We start from the raw sequence: 21,643 nt of genomic DNA on the forward strand, positions 1-21,643 counted from the left end.
ATATCGCAATAAACTTAATCAGAAAAAGAACTGTCAGAGGAAAAAAAGGAGGGCAACTAGATGTTATTTTAAAAAACCAAACAAATATGAAAATAAAAAGATATTTTTGAAAGAGGACGTCATTAAAATTTAAAAATACAGGCTAAAGAGAGGAAGAAGAATTAGAGAATTTGCAAAATGAAAGAGAACTAACGGGCTGCGTGAAATCTTCAGAATTTGGTGTGCGTCACGAGGGGGTGGGGCTGTGAACACGGAAGTTTCGAAGGGAGACCGGGAGCGTGGGCTAGGAGCTGTCGTACAGCCCCGTGGGTCCCCAGAAGGAGAAACTGTTTTTAAATGAGTAAAAATCCCAGATTTGAAGAGATGTAACTCTTCACAGACGAGATCCCCAAGTGCCCGCAGGAAATGAACGGTGCTGGTTCTGAGGCCGCCGTCCCCAACCTCGCCAGACCACAGGCTGACGACCGGTCCCTGGTGCCCCTGCTGGGAACCCTGCTCCAATGGAGGGCTCACCATGGCGACAAAATTCACCCCTGATTACTCTCAGGGCTTCCCTGGTGGTCAGACTGTAAAGAATCCACCTGCAATGCGGGAGACCTGAGTTTGATCCCTGGGTCGGGAAGATCCCCTGGAGGAGGGCATGGCAACCCACTCCAGTATTCTTGCCTGGAGAATCCCCACGGACAGAGGAGCCTGGCGGGCTGCAGTCCACGGGGTCGCAAAGAGTCGGACACGACTGAGTGACTCGGCACACAGCACAGTTAATCTCCGAAGCAGACGGGGGCAGGGCAGGCCCCCACGGCCCGTCCCTGCGGCTGCACACCCTCCCAGGTGGCCCTCCACGCCTCTGCCCTGCCGAGTCCCCATCGTGCAGCCCCGTGTCCACCAGGGACGGTCCTGCAGCACAGCCGCCCTCGGGGCCCCCGCCCGGGGCAGGAGAGGAGAAACATCAAGGCCCTCCCTGCTCATCCATCCCACCCCTCCCCTCCCGCGCCTGCGCCCACAGCCCCTGTGCCCACCGCCGTCGCCCGCCCCGCAGCCCAGGACCCTCCTGACGAAGCCCTTTCCCCTCGGCCCCTCTCGAGCTCAGGTGGGTGCCCCCTGGGTGTCCCTGTCTGCCCCGCAGGGCCCTGCCCCTGAGCCCCAGGGCACCTCCCCCACGGCCTGCAGCCTCTCGAGTCGCCACCTCTGGGGGACGCCGTGGGCTCCTGCCCTCTTTCTGGGAAGATGAGCTGGATTTCATCCCTGCCCCGAGCCTCTGCTCCCCGTCCCCCCCGGGGCACAGCCCGGGCGCCACCTGTCCGCCTTCTCCAGGGCGTCTGCAATGCTGGTCAGCGGCTTCCGCAGGTGGTGGCGCAGGCTGTGCTGCAGCAGCGGGAGGCACGTGTTCCACTGCGTGGCGCACACCGTGTGGACGAGCCGGGGCTCGCCCAGGCGCACGGCCCGCTGCAGCGTGACGTCCAGTCTCCGCACTATGTCCAGCTGGGCCTGCACACAGCACAGCGGCCCGGGTGAGGCTGGGCCGGCCCGGGCAGCCCCAGCCCGCCCCCGAGCCCCGGATGACGCAGGCGGGCCGGGCCCCCGGTCTGAGCCTGCCGGTGGAAGTGGCCCGCGTGATCTCTCAGAGAGGGCCCTGGCTCCATTGGATCTGCCCTCAGACAGGCACCGCGTGCCGTGGCAGCGTCTCTGTGAGCCCCTCTGGGCGAGGCTGCCTGCCTTCCAGCCCCGTGTATTCACGGAGCTCGTGGCCCTGCCCAGCAGACAGGGGCCGGCCGGCCTCAGCCTGTGAAATGGCCTCAGCAGCTCCAGGCCTCCCTCAGTGCCCACCGGGGCTGCCCGGGCTCCTGAACTCAGCCATGTCCGGGGGCCTAGCTTCTGGCTCCAGGGGGCCTGCCCTAGTGCTGCTCCTGGGTCATGGGGTTTAGAGCAGGCATGGGGTTCAGACCGTGGGCCTCCTGGCTGCCAAGAAGCGTCCATCAAAGCCTCGTGAACTGGAAGGTGCCCCTGAAGAGCCCTCGGCCAGTAGAGGCAGAAGACACAGCCCTGCAGTCCCACCACACCGCCTGCCAGCACCTGCAGGCAGCCAGCGGGAAGCCACGCCCTCCCTTGAGAGGGGCAGCGCTGGCGGGGACAGCCCAGGTCCAGAGAGAGCACGTGAACCGGCCCGGAGCCCCCGCTGGGCTGCTCGTCTGCTGGCAGAGCTCCTCCCGGGCTGGGCCAGGCGGGGCTGGGGCAGGGGTCAGGGGAGCCGGTCCAGGGAGTGGGCACTGGGGCCCCAGAGCAACGCCAGCTGCCCTCATCCTGTTTCAATGCATTTTGGTTCCCTTTCTCGACAGCAGGATTCTATCAAAGACACAGCGATTCCTGGGCTCCTTCTCTGCGGCGGCGGCCAGACCACACCCCACTGCACGGGGCACACAGGCTGCGGGGCTCAGACTGCCACTTTGCCATGGTGCTCACCAGCCCCCTGCCTCACAACCCCCAGTGGAACATTCTAGACAAGCCCACGGTCTCCAAGGTGGGCACCACGGGGGCAACGCTCACCAGGGTCCTCTGAACCCGCTGCTGCCAGGCCTCGGGGCCCCTCTTCTCCTCCCTTCCCACCCTCCCCTCACCCTCCCAGGGGTCTCCCCTTACCCCCCACAGGGGTCCCCACCTCCCCACCCCTGAGATGACCTCAGCGCTTCCCCAGAGCCCCTCAGGCCCTGCACTAGGGCAGGGGCACGCCTGTTTGCCTGGACCTGAGTCAGGATGGCCAAAGCCCTCAGGGGACTCGGTGTTCACCAAGGGCACATGTTCTCAGTGTGCTGGGGGCAGACTGCTTCACACAGGCCACGCGAGGGCCTGGCTGGAGGCCCATCTCATCCCAGCCCCCAGCCTGAGCCCCGGGAACAGGCTGCATGAACCCACAGGCCCGCCAGACAGGGTGGGCCCGGCAGCTGCGGGGCTGGAGCCAGGCGGGAGGACGTCAGCTGGCCTCGGCAGGGCGGGGCCACGCAGCCCCCGGACTTCCTCCCAGAGAGGCCACGCTCACAGGGGAGACCAGGGCACAGGAGGCTGGCTTGTGCCCATCAGGGCCCCTCCTCAAACCTGGCCCCTCCTCCACACCAAGTCCACACACAAGGTCCAGGGACCTGCACAAGGGCTCAGCTTCTGCTCCAGCTCCTGGTCCGCAACTTACCTCCACAGCCTCTCGAGTGTAGGTTTTAATTTTATTTTCCAGTCTTACAGCTTCCAATTCATACTCCAGGCACTCGACTTCCATCAGACTCGCAGGGTCCTGCGGGCACAGCAGTTGTTGCATAGGTGGAGAGTTTTAATGAAAGCAATCACATTCACTAATGTCAGAAAACATTTCAAAATATAATTCACGGACTTGGTAGAAATTCAACAAAAAAAATAGGTAATATAAATATATATATATATATGAAAAACTTAAAATGTTTCTAAAAGATGCAAAGATTTAAATGAGAAACCTAGAAAAAAATTTTTGTTTTTATTTTATAGTTAATTTCACTGGACATAGAACTTTTAAATAACTACACCGACTTCAGACAAATGCTCTGTTATGAAATCTGGACAATTCCTTTCACTTAACCCCCGCTGGGGTCAGGACGGGGTGCCATGCTGCAGGAGGGGGGTGGCATGGGCCTGGGGTTTCCTGGGTGGGTGGGCAGACAGGTACACGTAACTTTCACAAAACTGCTAACCTGTTTCCAAAGGGGTCCCTTTCCCACCCCTCCCCGGCCCGTGTGGGCTGGTCAGCGTCTGGGTGAGTGGTTGAGAGGTAACAGGTCACAGGATTCCTCTTGTTTTTCTTCTGTTTTTTCCCCATAAGTTTTCTCATTTGAGCTCTCACATTCTTGGTTTAGGGTTGCATGTTGAGTTGATTCCTGTCCACAGGATGAAGGGCGGCCGGTGTTCACTTTCCCTCACGTGGTTGCTCCCCTGTCCGGCACTGTTTTCTGGATGAGACGCTTTGTCTCCAGCGGAAGCCTCTGCACCTGGTCCAGGCCGAGGCCCCGAGTGTGCAGGTCTCTTTCTGGACCCCGTCCTGGCCCTCCGTCTATCTGCGTCTCCACGTGCAGGCCGCCCGTTCTGAACCACGGTGCCCCTCCACCAGGCCTGCACGTGAGGTCGTGCACGCCTGCTGACGCTGCTCCGCTTTTCCAGAGCTGCTCTGGGTTATTCTAGGGCCCCTGCGTTTCCCTAACAATTTTATGGTCAGTTCGTCAATTTCTGAAAGACTCCTGTCAAGACTTTGATTGAATCACACTGAATCCACTGCTCCGTCTGGGGAGAACTGACATCATAATAATGCTGAGTCTTCTGATCCATATTATCATCTCTGCTTTAAACAGCAAGTACCTTTTAAAGCGCTTTACGGATTCTTCAGTCTCTCTCTGACTCACGTGGCCCCCTTACTGGTCCTCTTCACTGTTTGTGCGGATCCAGATTTCTGCTGGTATCATCATCCTTCTGCTTGAAAAAGCTCTTCAAACTTCCTTGCAGTGAACGTCAGACTCTTTCAGATTTTGTATATTTTAATAAATATTTACTTTGCTTCTGATTTTCAAAGATATTTTGTCCAAATGCAGTTTTTTAGGTTGACTCTTTTTTTGGCTGCACCTGAGGCCTGTGGGGTCTTAGCTCCCCAGCCGAGGGCTGAATGTGTGCGCTCTGCAGCGCAACTGCACACTTCATCTCCGAGCCGCCAGGGACGTCCCGACAGTCACGCTTTTTTCATTTTATTATTTGGATGTTGATCTGTCTTTAGCTCATACTGTGTCCAACAAAAAGTCTGCTGCCATTCTTTTGACAAATTTTATTTTTATTTGTTTGACTTCGCTCTGAGCTGCCGCGTGTGAACTCTTAGCCGTGGCGTGTGGGCTCTAGTTCCCAGTCAGGGATCGGACCTGCCCCTGCTTTGGGAGTGGGAAGTCTCAAGCCCTGGGCCACCAGGGCAGTCCTCGCTGTCATTCTCTGTTCCTCAGTACATAATCTGTCCCTGTTCACAGACCACCAAATTTAGAATTTTGAGTCATTATTGCTTAACATTTTTTCTGCTCCCCACTTAATCTCCGCTCCTTCAGGGACCCCGATCACATGCACATCGGTTTGCTTGAACGCTCATGGCTAAATAATACTGCATCACACACACACACGTTTTCTTTATCCATTCACCCAAAGACAGACGCTCAGGCAGCTCCCACATCTTGGCTTTTGTGAACGCTGCCGCAGTGAACACAGGGTACAGACATCTCTTCAAGATCTGATTTCAGTCCCTTTGGACACACAGGAGTGGGACTGCTGGATCACACCGCAGCTTTTTAAAAAAAGTTTAAGGAACTTTCTTACTGTTTTCCGTAGAAGCTGAACCAGTTTCAATTTCCACCAACACAGCACCAGGGTTTCCTTTTCTTCACATCTTTACCAACACGTGCTGTCTCTTGACTTCTGGACGCCAGCCAGCCCAGCAGGTGTGGGGTGATGCTCACTGAGGCTCTGACTTTATCTCCTTGGTGATTGGTGGTCTGAACACCTCTTCATGCAGCGCTTCAATACTTTCTTTAGAAAAATGTCTATTAGGCCCTTAGCCCACTGTTTCCCATTGGAGAATGGTGATGACGGTGATAAGGTGATTTCCTACTGAGGTATGAGCTCCTACATAGATATTAAATCCTTATCTGATATATGGTTTGCAGATATTTTTCTTCTAGGTCACAGGTCGCCTTTTCGCTGTGTTATTGCTTTCTTTCTATGCAGACGGTTTTTAGATTGACGTAATCCTCCTTGTTTACTTTTGCTTTCATTGTCGTATTCAAACAATCATTGTCCAGACCAAAGTCGATAGTTTTTTTCCCCTATGTGTTCTTAAAGGAGTTTTACAGTTTCAGGTCTTAAAATCTGTAATCCATTTCAAGTTAACTTTTGTGAGAGGCGTAAGGCAGGAAGGAGTCCAGTTTCATTCGTCTCCGTGTGGCCATTCCATTTTCCCAGCATCGTTTGTTGAAGAGGCTATACTTCCCCCATGGCGTTTTGGTGCCCTTGTCAAACGTGAGTTGACATCGTGTGCAGCCTTATTTCTGGGCTCGCGATTCTGTTCCATTGGTCTATGCATCTATTTTCATACCAGGGCCGCACTGTTTCGGTCACTGTAGCTCTGACTACAGCTCATGGTGACTCCAGGTTTGTCCTTCCTCGACAGTGCTTTGGCTCTTCTGTGATTCCATACAGATCGCCTTTGTTTTCTATTCCTGTGAGACACGCCACTGGAACTGATATGGATGTCAGTTTGGGGTAGTATAGACATTTTAATAATTTTCATTCTCCCAAGAACATGGGATATGTTTCCATTCTTTGTGTCTTCATTCATTTATTTCATTACTAGTTTTCAGTGTACAGGTCTTCCAACTCTTTGTTTAAATTTATTAAGTATTGTGTTGTTTTTGATGCTATTGTAAACTGTTTAATTTTCTCTTTCAGATATTTCATTTTTAGTGTACAGAAACACAACTGATTTTTTGATGATGATTTTGAATCCTTCAGCTTTACTGAATTTGCTCATTAGTTCTAATAGCTTTTGATGGAGTCTTCAGAGTTTTCTCTGTATAAACAGGTCATGTCACATGTAACCAGAGACAGACTTATTTCTTCCTTTGTGGTTTGGATGCCTTTTATTTCTTTTTCTTGTCTGATTTTTGTGGCTAGAACTTCTAGTACTGTGTTAAATAGAAGTGCCGAGAGGAGGCACCATCATCTTGTTCTTGACATTAGAAGATAAGCTTTTAACCTTTCACCATTGAGTATAATGTTAGCTGTGGGCTTGTCACATGTGGTCTTTATTACATGGAGGTATTTTCCTTCCACACACTTTTTGTTGAAAGTTTTTAACCTAACAGGATGTTGAATTTTTTTTCAAATGCTTTTCTTGCATCTATTGAGATGATTGTATATTTACCCTTCATTCTTTTAATGTTATGCTGAAGCCTTTGACTGTGTGGATCACAATAAACTGTGGAAAATTCTGAAAGAGAAGGGAATACCAGACCACCTGATCTGCCTCTTGAGAAATCTGTATGCAGGTCAGGAAGCAACAGTTAGAACTGGACATGGAACAACAGACTGGTTCCAAATAGGAAAAGGAGTACATCAAGGCTGTATATTGTCACCCTGCTTATTTAACTTATATGCAGAGTACATCATGAGAAATGCTGGACTGGAAGAAACACAAGCTGGAATCAAGATTGCCGGGAGAAATATCAATCACCTCAGATATGCAGATGACACCACCCTTATGGCAGAAAGTGAAGAGGAACTAAAAAGCCTCTTGATGAAAGTGAAAGTGGACAGTGAAAAAGTTGGCTTAAAGCTCAACATTCAGAAAACGAAGATCAAGGCATCCGGTCCCATCACTTCATGGGAAATAGATGGGGAAACAGTGGAAACAGTGTCAGACTTTATTTTTCTGGGCTCCAAAATCACTACAGATGGTGACTGCAGCCATGAAATTAAGCCATGAAATTAAAAGGTAACTCCTTGGAAGGAAAGTTATGACCAACCTAGATAGCATATTGAAAAGCAGAGACATTACTTTGCCAACAAAGGTCCGTCTAGTCAAGGCTATGGTTTTTCCAGTGGTCATGTATGGATGTGAGAGTTGGACTGTGAAGAAGGCTGAGCGCTGAAGAATTGATGCTTTTGAACTGTGGTGTTGGAGAAGACTCTTGAGAGTCCCTTGGACTGCAAGGAGATCCAACCAGTCCATTCTGAAGGAGATCAGCCCTGGGATTTCTTTGGAAGGACTGATGCTAAAGCTGAAACTCCAGTACTTTGGCCACCTCATGCGAAAAGTTGACTCATTGGAAAAGACTCTGATGCTGGGAGGGATTGGGGGCAGGAGGAGAAGGGGACAACAGAGGATGAGATGGCTGGATGGCATCACTGACTCGATGGACGTGAGTCTGAGTGAACTCCGGGAGTTGGTGATGGACAGGGAGGCCTGGCGTGCTGCGATTCATGGGGTTGCAAAGAGTCGGACACGACTGAGCGACTGATCTGATCTGATCACATTTATTGATCTGACTATGTTAAACCACCCTTGTCACTTCAGGATAAATCCCACTGATCATGGAGTTTGATCTTCACGATATGAGGCTGAATTCAGTTTGCTGGCATTTTGTTGAGGATTTTTGCATCTGTGTTTTTTTGGATTGTTTTCTTTTCTGTATTTTCTTCCTGTGTTTTATTTTCTTGTAGTTACTTTGTCTGGTTTGGTATCAGGGCAATGCTTGCTTTGTAAACCGAGTTGGAGTATTCCTTTTTCTTCAACTTTTTGGAAGAATTTTTGAAGGATCAGCATTAATTCCTCTTTAAATGTTTGGTAGAATTCACTAGTGAAGTCATCTCGTCCTGAGTGTGTGTTTCTTTTTTTTTCCTTGATTTTTATTGGGGGGCAGTCGCTTCACACTGTGGGGTTAGCTTCTACTGCACAGCACAGTGAATCAGCTATGTGTACACACGTACCTCCTCTTTGTTGGACTTCCTCACAGAGCGCCGAGATCCCTGTGCTGAACCACAGATTCTCATTCGTTACCTATTTTACAATAATATCAAGGGTGTATGTACATCAATTGCAGTCTCCCAATTCATCCCACACCACCTTTCCCCCTTGGGATCCACATGTTTGTTCTCTATGTCTATGCCTCTATTTCTGTTTCACAAATAAGTTTAATATACCATTTTTCTAGATTCTACATATATGCACTGCTGCTGCTGCTAAGTCACTTCAGTCGTGTCCGACTCTGTGCGACCCCACAGACGGCAGCCCACCAGGCTCCCCCGTCCCTGGGATTCTCCAGGCAAGAACACTGGAGTGGGTTGCCATTTCCTTCTCCAATGCATGAAAGTGAAAAGTGAAAGTGAAGTCGCTCAGTCGTGTCCCATGTCTGACTCTTAGCAACCCTATGGACTGCAGCCTACCAGGCTTTTCTGTCCATGGGAGTTTCCAGGCAAGAGTACTGGAGTGGGGTGCCATTGCCTTCTCCGATATATGCACTAATATATTTATTTTTCTCTTTCTGACTTATTTAACTCCATATGACTGTCTCTTGGTCCATCCATATCTCTAAAAACGACCCAATTTCATTCCTTTTTATGGCCGAGTAATATTCCATTGTGAGAGTTGGACTATCAAGAAAGCTGAGCACCAAATAATTGATGCTTTTGAACTGTGGTGTTGGAGAAGACTCTTGAGAGTCCCTTGGACTGCAAGGAGATCCAACCAGTCCATCCTAAAGGAGATCAGTCCTGAATATTCATTGGAAGGACTGATGCTGAAGCTGAAACTCCAATACTTTGGCTACCTGATTCGAAGAGCTGACTCATTTGAAAAGACCCTGATGCTGGGGAAGATTGAAGGCAGGAGGAGAAGAGTATGACAGAGGATGAGATGGTTGGATGGCATCACCGACTCAATGGACATGGATTTGGTGGACTCCAGGAGTTGGTGATGAACAGGGAGGCCTGGCGTGCTGAGGTTCATGGGGTCACAAAGAGTCAGACATGACTGAGCGACTGAACTGAACTGAATATTCCATTGTATATATGTACCCCACATCTTCTTTATTCATTTCTCTGTTGACATCTAGGTTGCTTTCATGTTCTGGCTATTGTAAATCATGCTGCAGTGAAACTGGGATACATGTGTCTTTTTAAATTACATTTTCTCTGGTTATATGCTCAGAAGTGGGGTTGTTGGGTCACTGGGTGTTTCCTTATTTGGAGATTTTTTGATTACTAATACTTTTTTGTATTAGTATTACTAATACTTTTTTGATACTAATTACTCTTACTCATTGGTCTATTCAGACTTTCTGTTTCCCCACGAGTCAGTCTCGGTAGATTGTATGTTTCCAGGAACTTATCAGTTTCCTATAGTTTACCCGTCTTCCTGGCATATAAGTCATATTGGTCTCTTAAGACCCTTTTTATTTCTGTGTTATCAGTTGTAAGGCCCCTCTTTCATTTCTGATTTTGATCTTCTATTTTTCCTCGTCTAGCTAATGTTTGTCAGTTTTATTTTTTCAAAAAACCAACTGTTAGTTTCATTGATCTTTTCTATTGGTTTCCTGGTCTCTATTTCATTTGTTTTTGCTCTGATCTTCATTATTTCCTTCCTTCCACTGACTTTGGGCTTTGTTCTGTTTTTTTTTTTCCCCCTAGTTTCTTGAGGCATAAATTGAAGGCAGGAGGAGAAGGGGATGACAGAGGATGAGATGGTTTGATGGCATCACCAACTCGATAGACATGATATTGAGCAAGCTCCAGGAGTTCGTGATGGACGGGGAAGCCTGATGTGCTGCAGTCCATGGGGTCACAAAGGGTCTGACACAACTGAACCATTGAACTGAACTGAACTGAGGCATAAATATGGTGGTTTATTTTAAATCTTCCTTTTTCCTTAATACAGGTGTTTTTGGCTGTAAGCGCCCCTCTGAGGACGCTTTTGCTGTAGCCCGTAGGTGTTGTGTTTCCATTGTCCTATGTTTCAAAATCTTTTTTCCCTTTTGATTTCTTTTTTGACCCATTGGTTGTTCAGGAGTATGCTATTTGATTTCCACGTTTTTGTGAAATTCTAGCTTAGCCCTTGTTGCTGATTTCTAGTTTCACACCATTTCAGTCCAAAAAGATACTTAACATGATTTCTGTCATCTTAAATTTGTTAAGACTTGTCTTGTGATCTAACATGATCTGTCCTGAAGAACGTGCATTTCCCTCCTTCTGAGGTGTCAATTAGGCTCATTTTGCTCAATCACAATATACCCATATTGATCTTCTGTCTGGGTGATCTATCCACGCTGGAAGTGGGTTATTACAGACCCTACTGCTGTTGCATTGTTTCTGCTCTCAGGTTCATTGGTATTTGCTTGATGTAGGCAGGTGCTCCAATTCTGGGTCTGCACGTGTGTACAACGGTTATGTTCTCTTTAATGCACTGATCCAGTTATCACTAATGACCTACTGGTGCAAAAACCGCATCATTTCAACCATGTGAAACGCACTTAAAAAAGACTAGGAGGGAATTCAGCAACAACGCAACAGCTCAGGCCCCCTGGCGAGGGGCTTCTGAATTCCGTGCCTGCTTTCGGTCCTTTAAGTCTCGATCACAGTGAGCAGGAGCAGGGCTGCCGGCCGCGACTACTTACTTTGCTGTCCATCTTCTTCAGGTCTGAGAGGCAATCGGAGGCGATCTCCCAGCATTTCAAGATCAGAGAAAGATGGGCTAATTCAAAAAGCAAAATCATTCTGGAAACAGAAACGAAACAGCATTAGGTCAACAGGAGGCAACAACACATCCGCCTGCAGGGGGGATAAGCCTTCAGCCATCGCTCTGGGGGGCACGAACAAAATGGGACAGAAAAGGAATCCTACGGCAAGGGTTCCCAAGCCCAGCCGCCTCGGCCCTGACGGGATTTGGAGGGACCTGTGCTGTCTCAGGGCAGGTGCAGGCGCAGCTGTGAGCCCCGGGGCAGGGGAGCAGCAAGGGAGGACATGTCCTCGAGGCGGACTCCTCCTACGCCTTGACCAGGCAACCAGAGCAGTCGTAGTGGCCAATCAGGTCTCTGCAGAAACCAACAGGCTGGTGCTAACATGTGGACAGAGATGCAAAGAACCTGGAGGACCATAAGCAACTCCAAAAAAGAACAAAGCGGGGGAATGAGCCCCCTGAATTTAAGGCTTAACAAAGAACTACCGGAATCAGGGCGGTGTTCTGGGTGGGGGAGACAGGCCAGGCTTCCCAGCCTAACCCCCTCACGTCTGGACGTGGTGGTTCTCTGCTGGGTGGGGACCTGTCCTGCACGGGGTGGTTGGTGAGCAGTGTCCCCAGACACACCAGCATCCCCTGGGGCAAGCTGGTGCCCCTGCTCTTCCTGAGGCAGCATTGGTGCCTACCTGTGGCCAGGACACACTCTCTGCCCTTGGGCAGCTCCTCCCAGGTGGGCAGGCCCACGCCCCGCCCTCTTCCAGTGATGCTGACCCAGCTTCCGCCCACTCCCGAGGGGCGGGACCACGCCAGGGGAGCCCATCAACACTACCCCTCGCCTTCACCTGACATGCAAGCGCAAGAGTGCCCTTTGCTGATGCAGAAGGTGAGTGGTCACGGGGGCCCGGGGGAGGAAAACCCTCAGCTCCAGCTGGCAGGCAGGTGCCACTGTAGCTCTGGCCCCCGAGTCCCCGTGCCCCTCTGGCGGCTCTGAGCTCACGGACACGTCTGGGTCGTCATCACAGGCCCTCCTCCGTGTGCAGCCCCACAGTGAGTTCCTAACTGTGTGCCACGGAGCTAGGCCTTTGTTTTCAGTCTCAAAGACCCTTCTGAGCTCAGAGGATATTATCCTCTATCTCCCTCCTCTCCCCTCGTCCTTTGCAGGAGAAGGCACCTCCCTTCCCTGCATGGACAGGTGGGCCCTCTGCCCAGCCCCACCCAGTCTGGACCACCAAGGGCCCTAGCGGGGCCTCGACCCAAGCCCCTCTGGCCTTCCCAAGCCCCACCACATGCAGCTGAGAACCCGCCAAGGTACCCATGACTGGTTTTCAGGCCTTTTTTGGCTTTAAACTCATAGACCTTTTTTTTCCCACCCAGAGTTCCAGACACTGAAGCCCAGGTGGGGAGGGGTCAGAGGGAGGGACCCTCGATGACGCCTGGGGCTGAGGGAGGGCCTGACCCCACAGACGGCCGCTACGAGTGGCTGAGCCCGGGACCTGGGCGAGCAGGGAACACGCGCCTTCCAGGTGCGGGAACAGTGACGGAGCTGAACACACGCAGCAGAAGACGCTGCGTCCTCTCGGCCACAACACAGAAACTGGCACCAGGGGTGCCACAGACGCATGGGGGGCGGGTGGGTGGGCACAGAGTCCGGGGCAGGTGCAGAGGATCAGGACTGGGTCGGGGGACCCGGGTCAGCGCCCACTGAGCTGGCTGCTGGGCTGGGACCTCGGGGACTCCCTGAGGGCCTTAAACGTGTCTGGCCCAGCACTGGTGGGGGGTGAACATCAGCTCAAACAATTCTTATCTTAAATAAAATCCATCTGGACATCAAAAGTTATCTTAAAAGACCTAAAAGGTAAAACAAAGTGAAACAGCTGATAAACGCGCTGGAGCAGGAGCGCTCAAATCCTGAAACAGAAAAAGCTTCAGCGAGTCTACAGTAAAAGCATTTACAATCTACTCTATAAAAGCTGGGGAGAGAAAATGATTGGAAAATTAACAGAAGGAAAAAAGTGTTTGCAGATACATGAATAGCCGTTCCACTCGGTCAGCAGCAGCAGGTCTGCCTGGAGGGGTGCGGCCCCAGGAGGCGGGCGGGCGTCCTGGTCGCTGGGTCCGCTCTGTCCCCAGAGCCCCCACCCCCCGAAACCTCAGAGAGGCCGTGCCCAGGGCCCAGCTGGACCTGCTCTGAGTTAGAGCTCGAGCCTGGGTGCATCCAGACCTCTCTTTCAGCCTTCCACTCAGCCAGCAGCTCTGGGAACACCGCCCGGGGTAGACTTCTGAGCCGCCCCCCAGCACTGGAGCAGAGAACTGATGATGGAAACCCCGGGCAGGGAGGGGGGTTGTTCTTCCACCAGTGGAACGACTCTTCAGAAGGTGTGCGATGGTGTGATAACTGGAAAAGCACTTGTGATTGGAAGTCAATTGGACTTTTGAAGGCACAATACGAGGTTTCATATCCCAAGGGCTGCCAAACAGCGCAAACTTCAGGACAAAAAGACTAGAGAGAGAGACAGCCCAGAACCTCCACACGGCTGGCGCCTGCTTGGGGAGTTATGGCCACGGTTTTGTTTTCGCTTTTCTTTCATGTTTTCCTGTAGCTGCCAAATGCCGCACACAGACGGGAAACTGGAAGGACACACTTACTTCTCCTCTCTGACTGAAGGGAAGCGCTGGTGATTGTGCTGGCTTAAACGTTTGTAGGTGTCCTTCAGAATTTTGTTGACATCTTCAGGTAAATCATTTTGATCCAGTTTTCTAGAATGTAGATTAATTTAATCAAATATTAAGTAACAAAAAGATCCTGTCATATTTCTTTAAAATAAATTCTTCTAAAACTAATTTAGTCTATGAACTTGTGTCCTCCACGAACAGAAGGCCTAGGTAACACCGCCTGCTTTCTCTCTGCCGGCCTCCTGGGGACCTCTCACAGCTCCTCTGGCCGCACCCCCAGTCCAGCCTCTGTCCTCCTCTGTCACTAAGAACGGGCCCTGAGGAAGCGTGCACAAGCCACCCACCCAGATCCAGCCCCACACCAACAGCCCGCCTGGGAGGCAGGGTCCTTCCCATCGGCTGGGTCCAACCCAGACCAGCTGCTGCCTCCCTCTGGACAGCTGTCCTGCCCACTCACACACCGGGACCTCCCCACTCACACGCACCTGGACCTCCCCACTCACTCACACACTGGGACCTCCCCACTCACACGCACCCGGACCTCCCCACTCACTCACATGCACCGGGACCTCCCCATTCACTCACACACCGGGACTTCCCAACTCATTCACACACACCGGGACCTCCCCACTCACACGCACCCGGACCTCCCCACTCACTCACACACTGGGACCTCCCCACTCACACGCACCCGGACCTCCCCACTCACTCACATGCACCGGGACCTCCCCATTCACTCACACACCGGGACTTCCGAACTCATTCACACACACCGGGACCTCCCCACTCACACGCACCCAGACCTCCCCACTCACTCACACACCGGGACCTCCCCACTCACACACACCGGACCTCCCCACTCACTCACACACTGGGACCTCCCCACTCACTCACACACTGGGACCTCCCCACTCACACGCACCAGGACCACCCCACTCACACGCACCCGGACCTCCCCACTCACTTACACACCGGGACCTCCCCACTCACTCACACGCACCGGGACCTCCCCACTCACTCACATACACCGGGACCTCCCCACTCACTCACACACCGGGACCTCCCCACTCACACACCGGGACCTCCTGACTCACTCACACACACCGGGACCTCCCCAGTCACTCACATGCACCGGGACCTCCCCACTCACATGCACCCAGACCTCCCCACTCACTCACACACTGGGACCTCCCCACTCACACGCACCCGGACCTGCCCACTCACACGCACCGTGACCTCCACACTCACATGCACCTGGACCTCCCCACTCACTCACACACCGGGACCTCCCCACTCACACGCACCGGGACCGCCCCACACACACGCACCCGGACCTCCCCACTCACACACCGGGACCTCTCCACTCACACACACACCCGGACATCCCCACTCACACGCACCCAGACCTCGCCACTCACACACCGGGACCTCCCCACTCACACACACACCCGGACCTCCCCACTCACTCACACACCGGGACTTCCCCACTCACACGCACCAGGACCACCCCACACACACGCACCCGGACCTCCCCACTCACACACTGGGACCTCCCCACTCACTCACACACCCGGACCTCCCCACTCACTCACACACCGGGACTTCCCCACTCACACGCACCAGGACCACCCCACACACACGCACCCGGACCTACCTACTCACACAGCCCGGGACCACTGGGACCTCCCCACTCACACTCTCAGATCTCCTCACTCACACACCGAGTCTCCACCGCCCCATTTCCCAAGTGTCCCGGCAGCAGCCTCTGCCCAGCACACTCGGATATCCTCACTCACACACTGAGTCTCCACTGCCCCGATTCCCGCGTGTCCTGGTAGCAGGCCTCTGCCAGGCACAGTCCCTCCCTTGCACTCTCTCCCGTCCCGCCGAGGTTTCACGCGCAGATGACCATCATTCTGTCAGCCTCGTGGCAAGTCTCAGGCTGTCAGAGGCACCTGATGTGACTGCTGTCCCGCTTCCTAAAAGCCACCCGCCTCACTGCCTGAGGAGCGCACCCACTCTGGCCGCGTCTCCGGAGCCTCTCAGCAGATGAAGGCAAGGTCGGGCCTGCCCTCCAGCCTGGCCGCCACTGCACACACACCCCCGCCTGGGGCACAGAGCCTCCTGGGCATCTGTCCCCACCCCAGAACACCTACGCTTTCAGCATATTAATGTGGAAAGTGACAGACAGGCTGGTAGAACTTCTCCTTTCTTCCTTTAACTGAAGCTCATCCATTAGCTCATGTCGGACCTGTTATAAGATGGAACAGAATATCGAGATTTAAACAGTCACGAAGAGGCCAGATATTGTGCTTAGCTATTATCTTGCAAATATTGCACCTTTAAAAACAGCGTTTGTAACTGACAAGTATTTCCCATTTCATATGCTTTATGCTTAGTTTTGCACGTATAATTTCAGTTGAATTTTATACATAAAATGAATAGGTGATGAACACTCTTTACATACCCTGTCTCAGTAATTATTTTATGAAGTTTCTGCTAATTAAAAAAAAAAAAAACTCAGTGTGGTTAAAAAGGAAACATTCAGTCCCCACGAAGGGAAAGACTGTGCTTTGTCCTGTCTATGCCTGTGCGCGTGTGTGTGTTTCTATATCCCAACGGATGGTCTCGGCTGTTTTCAGACAAAATGACTTCTTTCTGCGTATGTGAATATTCTGACTCACCATCAGGGCAAATATTTGCCGGTATTTCTGCGGCACGTGAGCCTTGATGAACGGCGCTGTGGTGGCACAGAACTTGGCGGCCTCCTCGCTTTTCCCGGCCTGCAGGTAGCACTGCAGGAGCTCCCTGGGTGGGACAAGAACAGCGCGTGTCAGGCCTGGGCAGCCACAGTTTCTGCCGCTGAGGTCTAATAACCAGACTGCATACATGCGGGCTAAGTCACTTCAGTCGTGTCCAACTCTTTGAGAGCCCATGGACTATACCCCGCCAGCCTCCTCTGTCCATGGAATTCTCCAGGCAAGAACACTGGAGTGGGTTGCCATGCCCTCCTCCAGGGAAGCTTCTGACCCAGGAATTGAACCCATGTCTCTTAAGTCTCCTGCACTGGCAGACGGGTTCTTTACCACTAGCATAACCTGGGTTATCATATTTTTATTAACTTTATGTTTTACAAACTTCAGAAAGACACAGAAATTGGACAGCTCCTTACTGCATGCACGGTCTGGGGCTCACCTGACTGGCCCAGACCTAGCGTGCTGGCCCCCACGCGCAAAGGGGCCGGGGCCTGTCTAGCTGTGATGCCGAGCACCTCAAACAGCAGCCTTCAGAGAAAAGGCATGGTTTTACTAATTTTCTGTTAAAGCTTCCCCAAACTGCCATAAGAGGTGAGAAACACCTGCAGACTCTGGGTTCCAGCTTCAGGGCCGGCCCTCTGGGCCCTCTTGGCACCCGTGCAGTCGCTGGCCGCACACAGCGCCCCCCAGATACAGAAGAGCGTCACCAAGGCCTTTCAGCCCACCCGCCCGGCCAGGACCAGCTGCTGACACCGCCCGCTGTGGCCCCGCAGGGCCATCCGTCCTGGGCTGGCATGCTGGGGGCAAGCCTCCCGAGGCGGGGCGCGCATTCCGGCTGGGCTGTCTGTTGCTGGAATGTCTACTTTCACAGTTTCTTCAGTTCCTGGGTTTTGAGTAGAAGCATGCTTCCTGTGGTAACGCCCGTCTGCTCGGGGCACTGTGGTGCCTTCCGCAGAGTTCAGAAACTTCTGCGCACAAGATGCCCCAAACCTGGTTCCCAGTTCAGCCCAGAGAGTGGAGGGGCCGGCGGGGGCGGGGGACTCACAGCATCAGCTCTGCCTGCCACTCCTTGTCCTCCTCCTCCGTCTGGCTGAGCGCGCTCACCATCTGGGCCAGGCTGGGGACCAGGTGGTGGCGGAAGCCAGGCTTGAGAAACGGCCTCACCATCTGCCAGTAGAGCACCGACGCGTTGTACACCAGGAAGTAGTACCTGCGGGGCCAGGAGGGGACGCTGAGGCCCCCGGAGCCGCCCGGGCCTGCCCGAGGGAACCGGCTCATGCTCAGCCGAGCAGCAGCCCCGCCCGGAGCAGCCGTGTGCCCCGCTCCAGCTCAGACCCTGCCGCGACCGAGGGGCACAGCGCTGACCAGGCCCCTTCCCGAGGGCACCCACCCTTTGGGCTCCGGGATTCCAGGGCACGGTCACCCTGAAACACCCACTGTCCTCAGAGCTTCAGCTCGGGGTCAGGCCTCGCCCCCCCAGACATCCCTGCTGAGGAAGGGTCTGCGGGGCTGGGCCCTGTACCCCCAGCGCGGAGGAGGCTGTCCACAGCAGACGCAGGGAGGAGGGACAAACAATCCCAGGGCTGACACTCAACTCCTAGGGCTGAGTGAGTCCTACCCAGATACATTGTGTCAACACCAATTTGTATGCAGATTTAACAATTTCAGTAATACTTCTTTTTGATGACGGATTAACTGTGCCGGAGTTTCCGGAGAATCACCCCTCCAGACACAAGGCCCTGGGCCAGGGAGTTTCAGGAGAATCACCCCTTCAGATGCAAGGCCCGGGCCGGGGGGAGTACAGGACTGTCGGGGGAGGGCAGGGAGGGGGCCCAGTACCAGTCCCCCAGAGAGGACCGAAAAGGAGACTCCTAGGGACTGGCCAAGGGTGAGGCTCCCACAGGAACAGCAGACAAAGGTCGTCTGCAGGTCACAGACTTGGCACAGGAAAGAGGATGCAGCCAGGGCAGACGTGGGTGCACGTGGCCCAGCTCCAGCGTTAGGAGACGTGAGCACACGGCCAGAGCTGCAGTAAAGCGTAAACAAAAGAAGACAGAACCCCGTCACCTGCACAGACAGAGCCACCTGGCAGATTCTGGCTCAAACCTTCCAGTTAGAAATGGCCGCTCCATCGTGCCCACCTTGGTTCTCCTTTTGCAAAGTTGATTGCCTTCATATACTGAGTCACACAATTTTCAAATTCCTCCTAAAACAACATAAAGAATGCACAGTTAGGTTGAACGGCCTGCCCCCTTACGGAAAGCCCACCCCCTGCTCCCCCCACACCCCCCTCTGTGAGCAGGCATGACCACACACCAGGACGCAAAGGTCAGAGGTCAAAAGGACACAAGCCAGACCCCAGGGCTTAGGGAAAAGCACAGATGGAAATGCAGCATCGCACTTCACTGACGATGAACCCGGTCACCCAACTCCCAACAAAACCACGCTGGAGGTGGGGGAACTGCTGCAGGGTGAGATGTGGACCTCTGAGGAGAATCCAAGGAACTCAGGGGAAATACAGCAGCACCAGCAATAAAGTATTCAGCTCAGGACGGCAAACGAGCTACAGTGCCAGCAGACTCAAGGTCGTGTACTCCAAGGCTTCATCACTTAGAAGGAAGAGAATCAGGAGGACCCAGCACGCCGGGCTCAGGACCGCCTCTCACCATGTTTTCCGTGGACTTGGGGGCACACAGCTGGGCCCTGCACAGGTGCGCCCGGCCCAGAAACTGGGTGACCGGCCCCTTCACCTTGAAGTACATCTGGATGCAGTCTTCACTCACCTCCCGCTGCCCCATCTGCGTGAGAACAGAGCCCCGGGAGAGGCTGGGAGATGGAGCAGCCCTTGGACCACCCACCAGGGGCCCCCCACCCCGCTTCCCAATACCAGTGTAAACCAGGAGATCGGGGTCCCCTGAAGCTGCCTCCCTAGGAGCCCTGGGACCGATCACCTTCAGGGCCTGCTCTGCACATAGAACAAACAGGTCAGGGCTGAAGCTCTCTGTGGGGTCGAACTCGGACTTGCCCAGGTTGGCAGACTTAATCAACTGGTAAGCCCTCCTCAGAGAGTCAGCGTCTACCAGGACAGGAGTGAGGAAGAGGCGGTCATTAAGCAGCCACCGCCCCGCAGAGCAGCAGTGGGGACGGTCAGGAGGCCCTGGGGCTGGACTCAGGCAGGCTGGGCCCCGCTGGTGCGCTCCTCTCCAGGTAGGAGCCCAGGGGCAAGGTGCCCCGAGCCCAGCCCCGAGAACCCCGCGGCAGCCCTGCCGCTCAGGCTTCGGGATCCGCGCGAGGTGAGTGATTCTGAGGAACAGTTAGGAAAAACGACAGCTTTCCTTTAAAAGGGCGCCTCAGTTTGCCCAGGTCAGACACATCCTCGAGGTGCTGGCTTCAAGGGGTCACTGGATCAGCAGGGCGGGGGTCATCAAGGTGGGGAGGGGGTCCTGGTAGGCCCCGGAGTCTCCCCAGGGGCTGGGATTCAGCGAGTCCCCGGGCCTCCCCGGGGGCGGGTGGTGGGCGGGTTCTGGGGTCTCCCGGGGGCAGGGATCCCTCGGTCCCGGGGTGTCCCCAGGGGCTGGGATCCAGCAGGTCCCGGAGTCCTCCCGGGGGTGGGGGTCAGGGGGTCTTGACCTCCCCCGCCCACCCTGCTGGCTCTCGGCGCGGGCCAGCTCCTGCGTTATGACCAGGTCCATGGCTCCGGCGTCCGAGCTGCCCACTGCCCGAGGTTTGTTGATTTTCTCTGTGCCGGGGCCTCGAGGTTGCCTAGCGACGGGGAAGGACGCAGACTACGGGTCCGCGGTGGGACCAGACTTGTCGCGAGGCGTACCGCGCCGGCGCCCACCAGCCCCGCGGAGAGGGCATGGGGAGGAACCGGGGCCCGGGGGGCCGGTCGGGGGGAGCCGGGCTGAGCCGGGGCCGCACTCTCGCAGGCGGGTCCGCAGCCCTGCCCCCGCCCCCGCCGCTGCCTGTGCCCCTGGCCCGGCTGCAGACCGCAGCTGCCCCCGGTCCGCGCTGGATTCTGGGGGTCCCGGTTGTGTGTCGCTGGTCCAAGATGCCTCAGCTTCCGGCCCTGGCCGTCGCCTAAGCCCCTCCCAGCCCCCCAGAAAGCCGCTCTGTTCCTCAGCGTGTTCACTCACGTACCCTGCAAATAGTTGTGTGCCTCGGCGGGGCTGATCTGGGCCTGCGGGAGGGGCGGGCCGCCCGCGTGGGGGAGGACACGACACCTCACCGAGCATCTGTGCGCCCCGCCCCACAGGGGACGCGGGGAGCCTGGCCCTTGGTGGAGAAGGCCCGTCCCTGGAAGGGCGTTGGGGGAATGCCGCAAGCTCAGGTCGGTTGAGCTGAGGTCTGAAAGAGTGAGGTCTGAAGAGCGGCCCCGGCTTCGCCCGGCTCCCCCCTACCGGCCCCCCGGGCCCGGTTCCTCCCCAGTGCTGGACAGAGGAGGGGTGAGGACGCCAAGGGAGTAGCCTCTGCCGAGGTCTGGAGGGCGGGTTCCCCTTCCTACAGCTTGAACCGGGGTGCTGGCGCCAGGGGGAGACTGACGAGAGGGCGCAGGTGAGGAGTGTCGTCCACGGGCAGCCGCGCAGGGTGAGGGCAGGAACGGAGAGCGGTCGATGGCTGTGGGGCTGGGGAGGGCCGGGGGCCCACAGCACGGACACTGCACACCCAGGAGGCGGATGGGGCATGGGGTCGCCCTGGGACGCTCTGGGAAAGGGCGGGTGTTGGAGGACTCAGGGGGGTGGCAGGCTTTCTGTCTGGGACAGGTGGATCAGGGCAGACATTTGTGGGAGGAGAGGTCAGGGCTGGAGGTGCAGGGCTGTTGGGAGGTGTACAGAGGGGATGGGGTGCGAGTGAGATTGCAGAGGGGGAGCGGGGTCCGGAGGTAGCCCTGGAGACCCCTGGGCCTCAGGCAGCAGGAAGAGCTTCAGGGACACAGAAGGGAGAC

The 21,643-nt window shown here is 54.6% G+C and overlaps 1 protein-coding gene across 1 annotated transcript in view; it reads right to left on the minus strand.

The window, feature by feature from the left end:
- Positions 1-20,390, minus strand: part of CFAP46 (cilia and flagella associated protein 46) — a 99,983-nt gene extending 79,593 nt beyond the window's left edge. Inside the window, exons 1-11 of the mRNA XM_055560336.1 lie at positions 20,342-20,390; positions 19,650-19,774; positions 19,365-19,496; positions 18,840-18,904; positions 17,744-17,908; positions 16,627-16,750; positions 16,099-16,193; positions 13,916-14,026; positions 11,208-11,307; positions 3,182-3,280; positions 1,298-1,488 (exon numbers count right to left, since the gene is read on the minus strand). Coding sequence (XP_055416311.1) covers positions 1,298-1,488; positions 3,182-3,280; positions 11,208-11,307; positions 13,916-14,026; positions 16,099-16,193; positions 16,627-16,750; positions 17,744-17,908; positions 18,840-18,904; positions 19,365-19,496; positions 19,650-19,774; positions 20,342-20,390 — 1,256 coding nt within the window. The remainder of the gene's footprint in view (positions 1-1,297; positions 1,489-3,181; positions 3,281-11,207; positions 11,308-13,915; positions 14,027-16,098; positions 16,194-16,626; positions 16,751-17,743; positions 17,909-18,839; positions 18,905-19,364; positions 19,497-19,649; positions 19,775-20,341) is intronic.
- Between the last annotated feature and the right edge of the window lie 1,253 nt (positions 20,391-21,643).

The sequence above is a fragment of the Bubalus kerabau genome, chromosome 22, assembly GCF_029407905.1.
Source record: "Bubalus kerabau isolate K-KA32 ecotype Philippines breed swamp buffalo chromosome 22, PCC_UOA_SB_1v2, whole genome shotgun sequence".
Classification (NCBI taxonomy): Eukaryota; Metazoa; Chordata; class Mammalia; order Artiodactyla; family Bovidae; genus Bubalus; species Bubalus kerabau.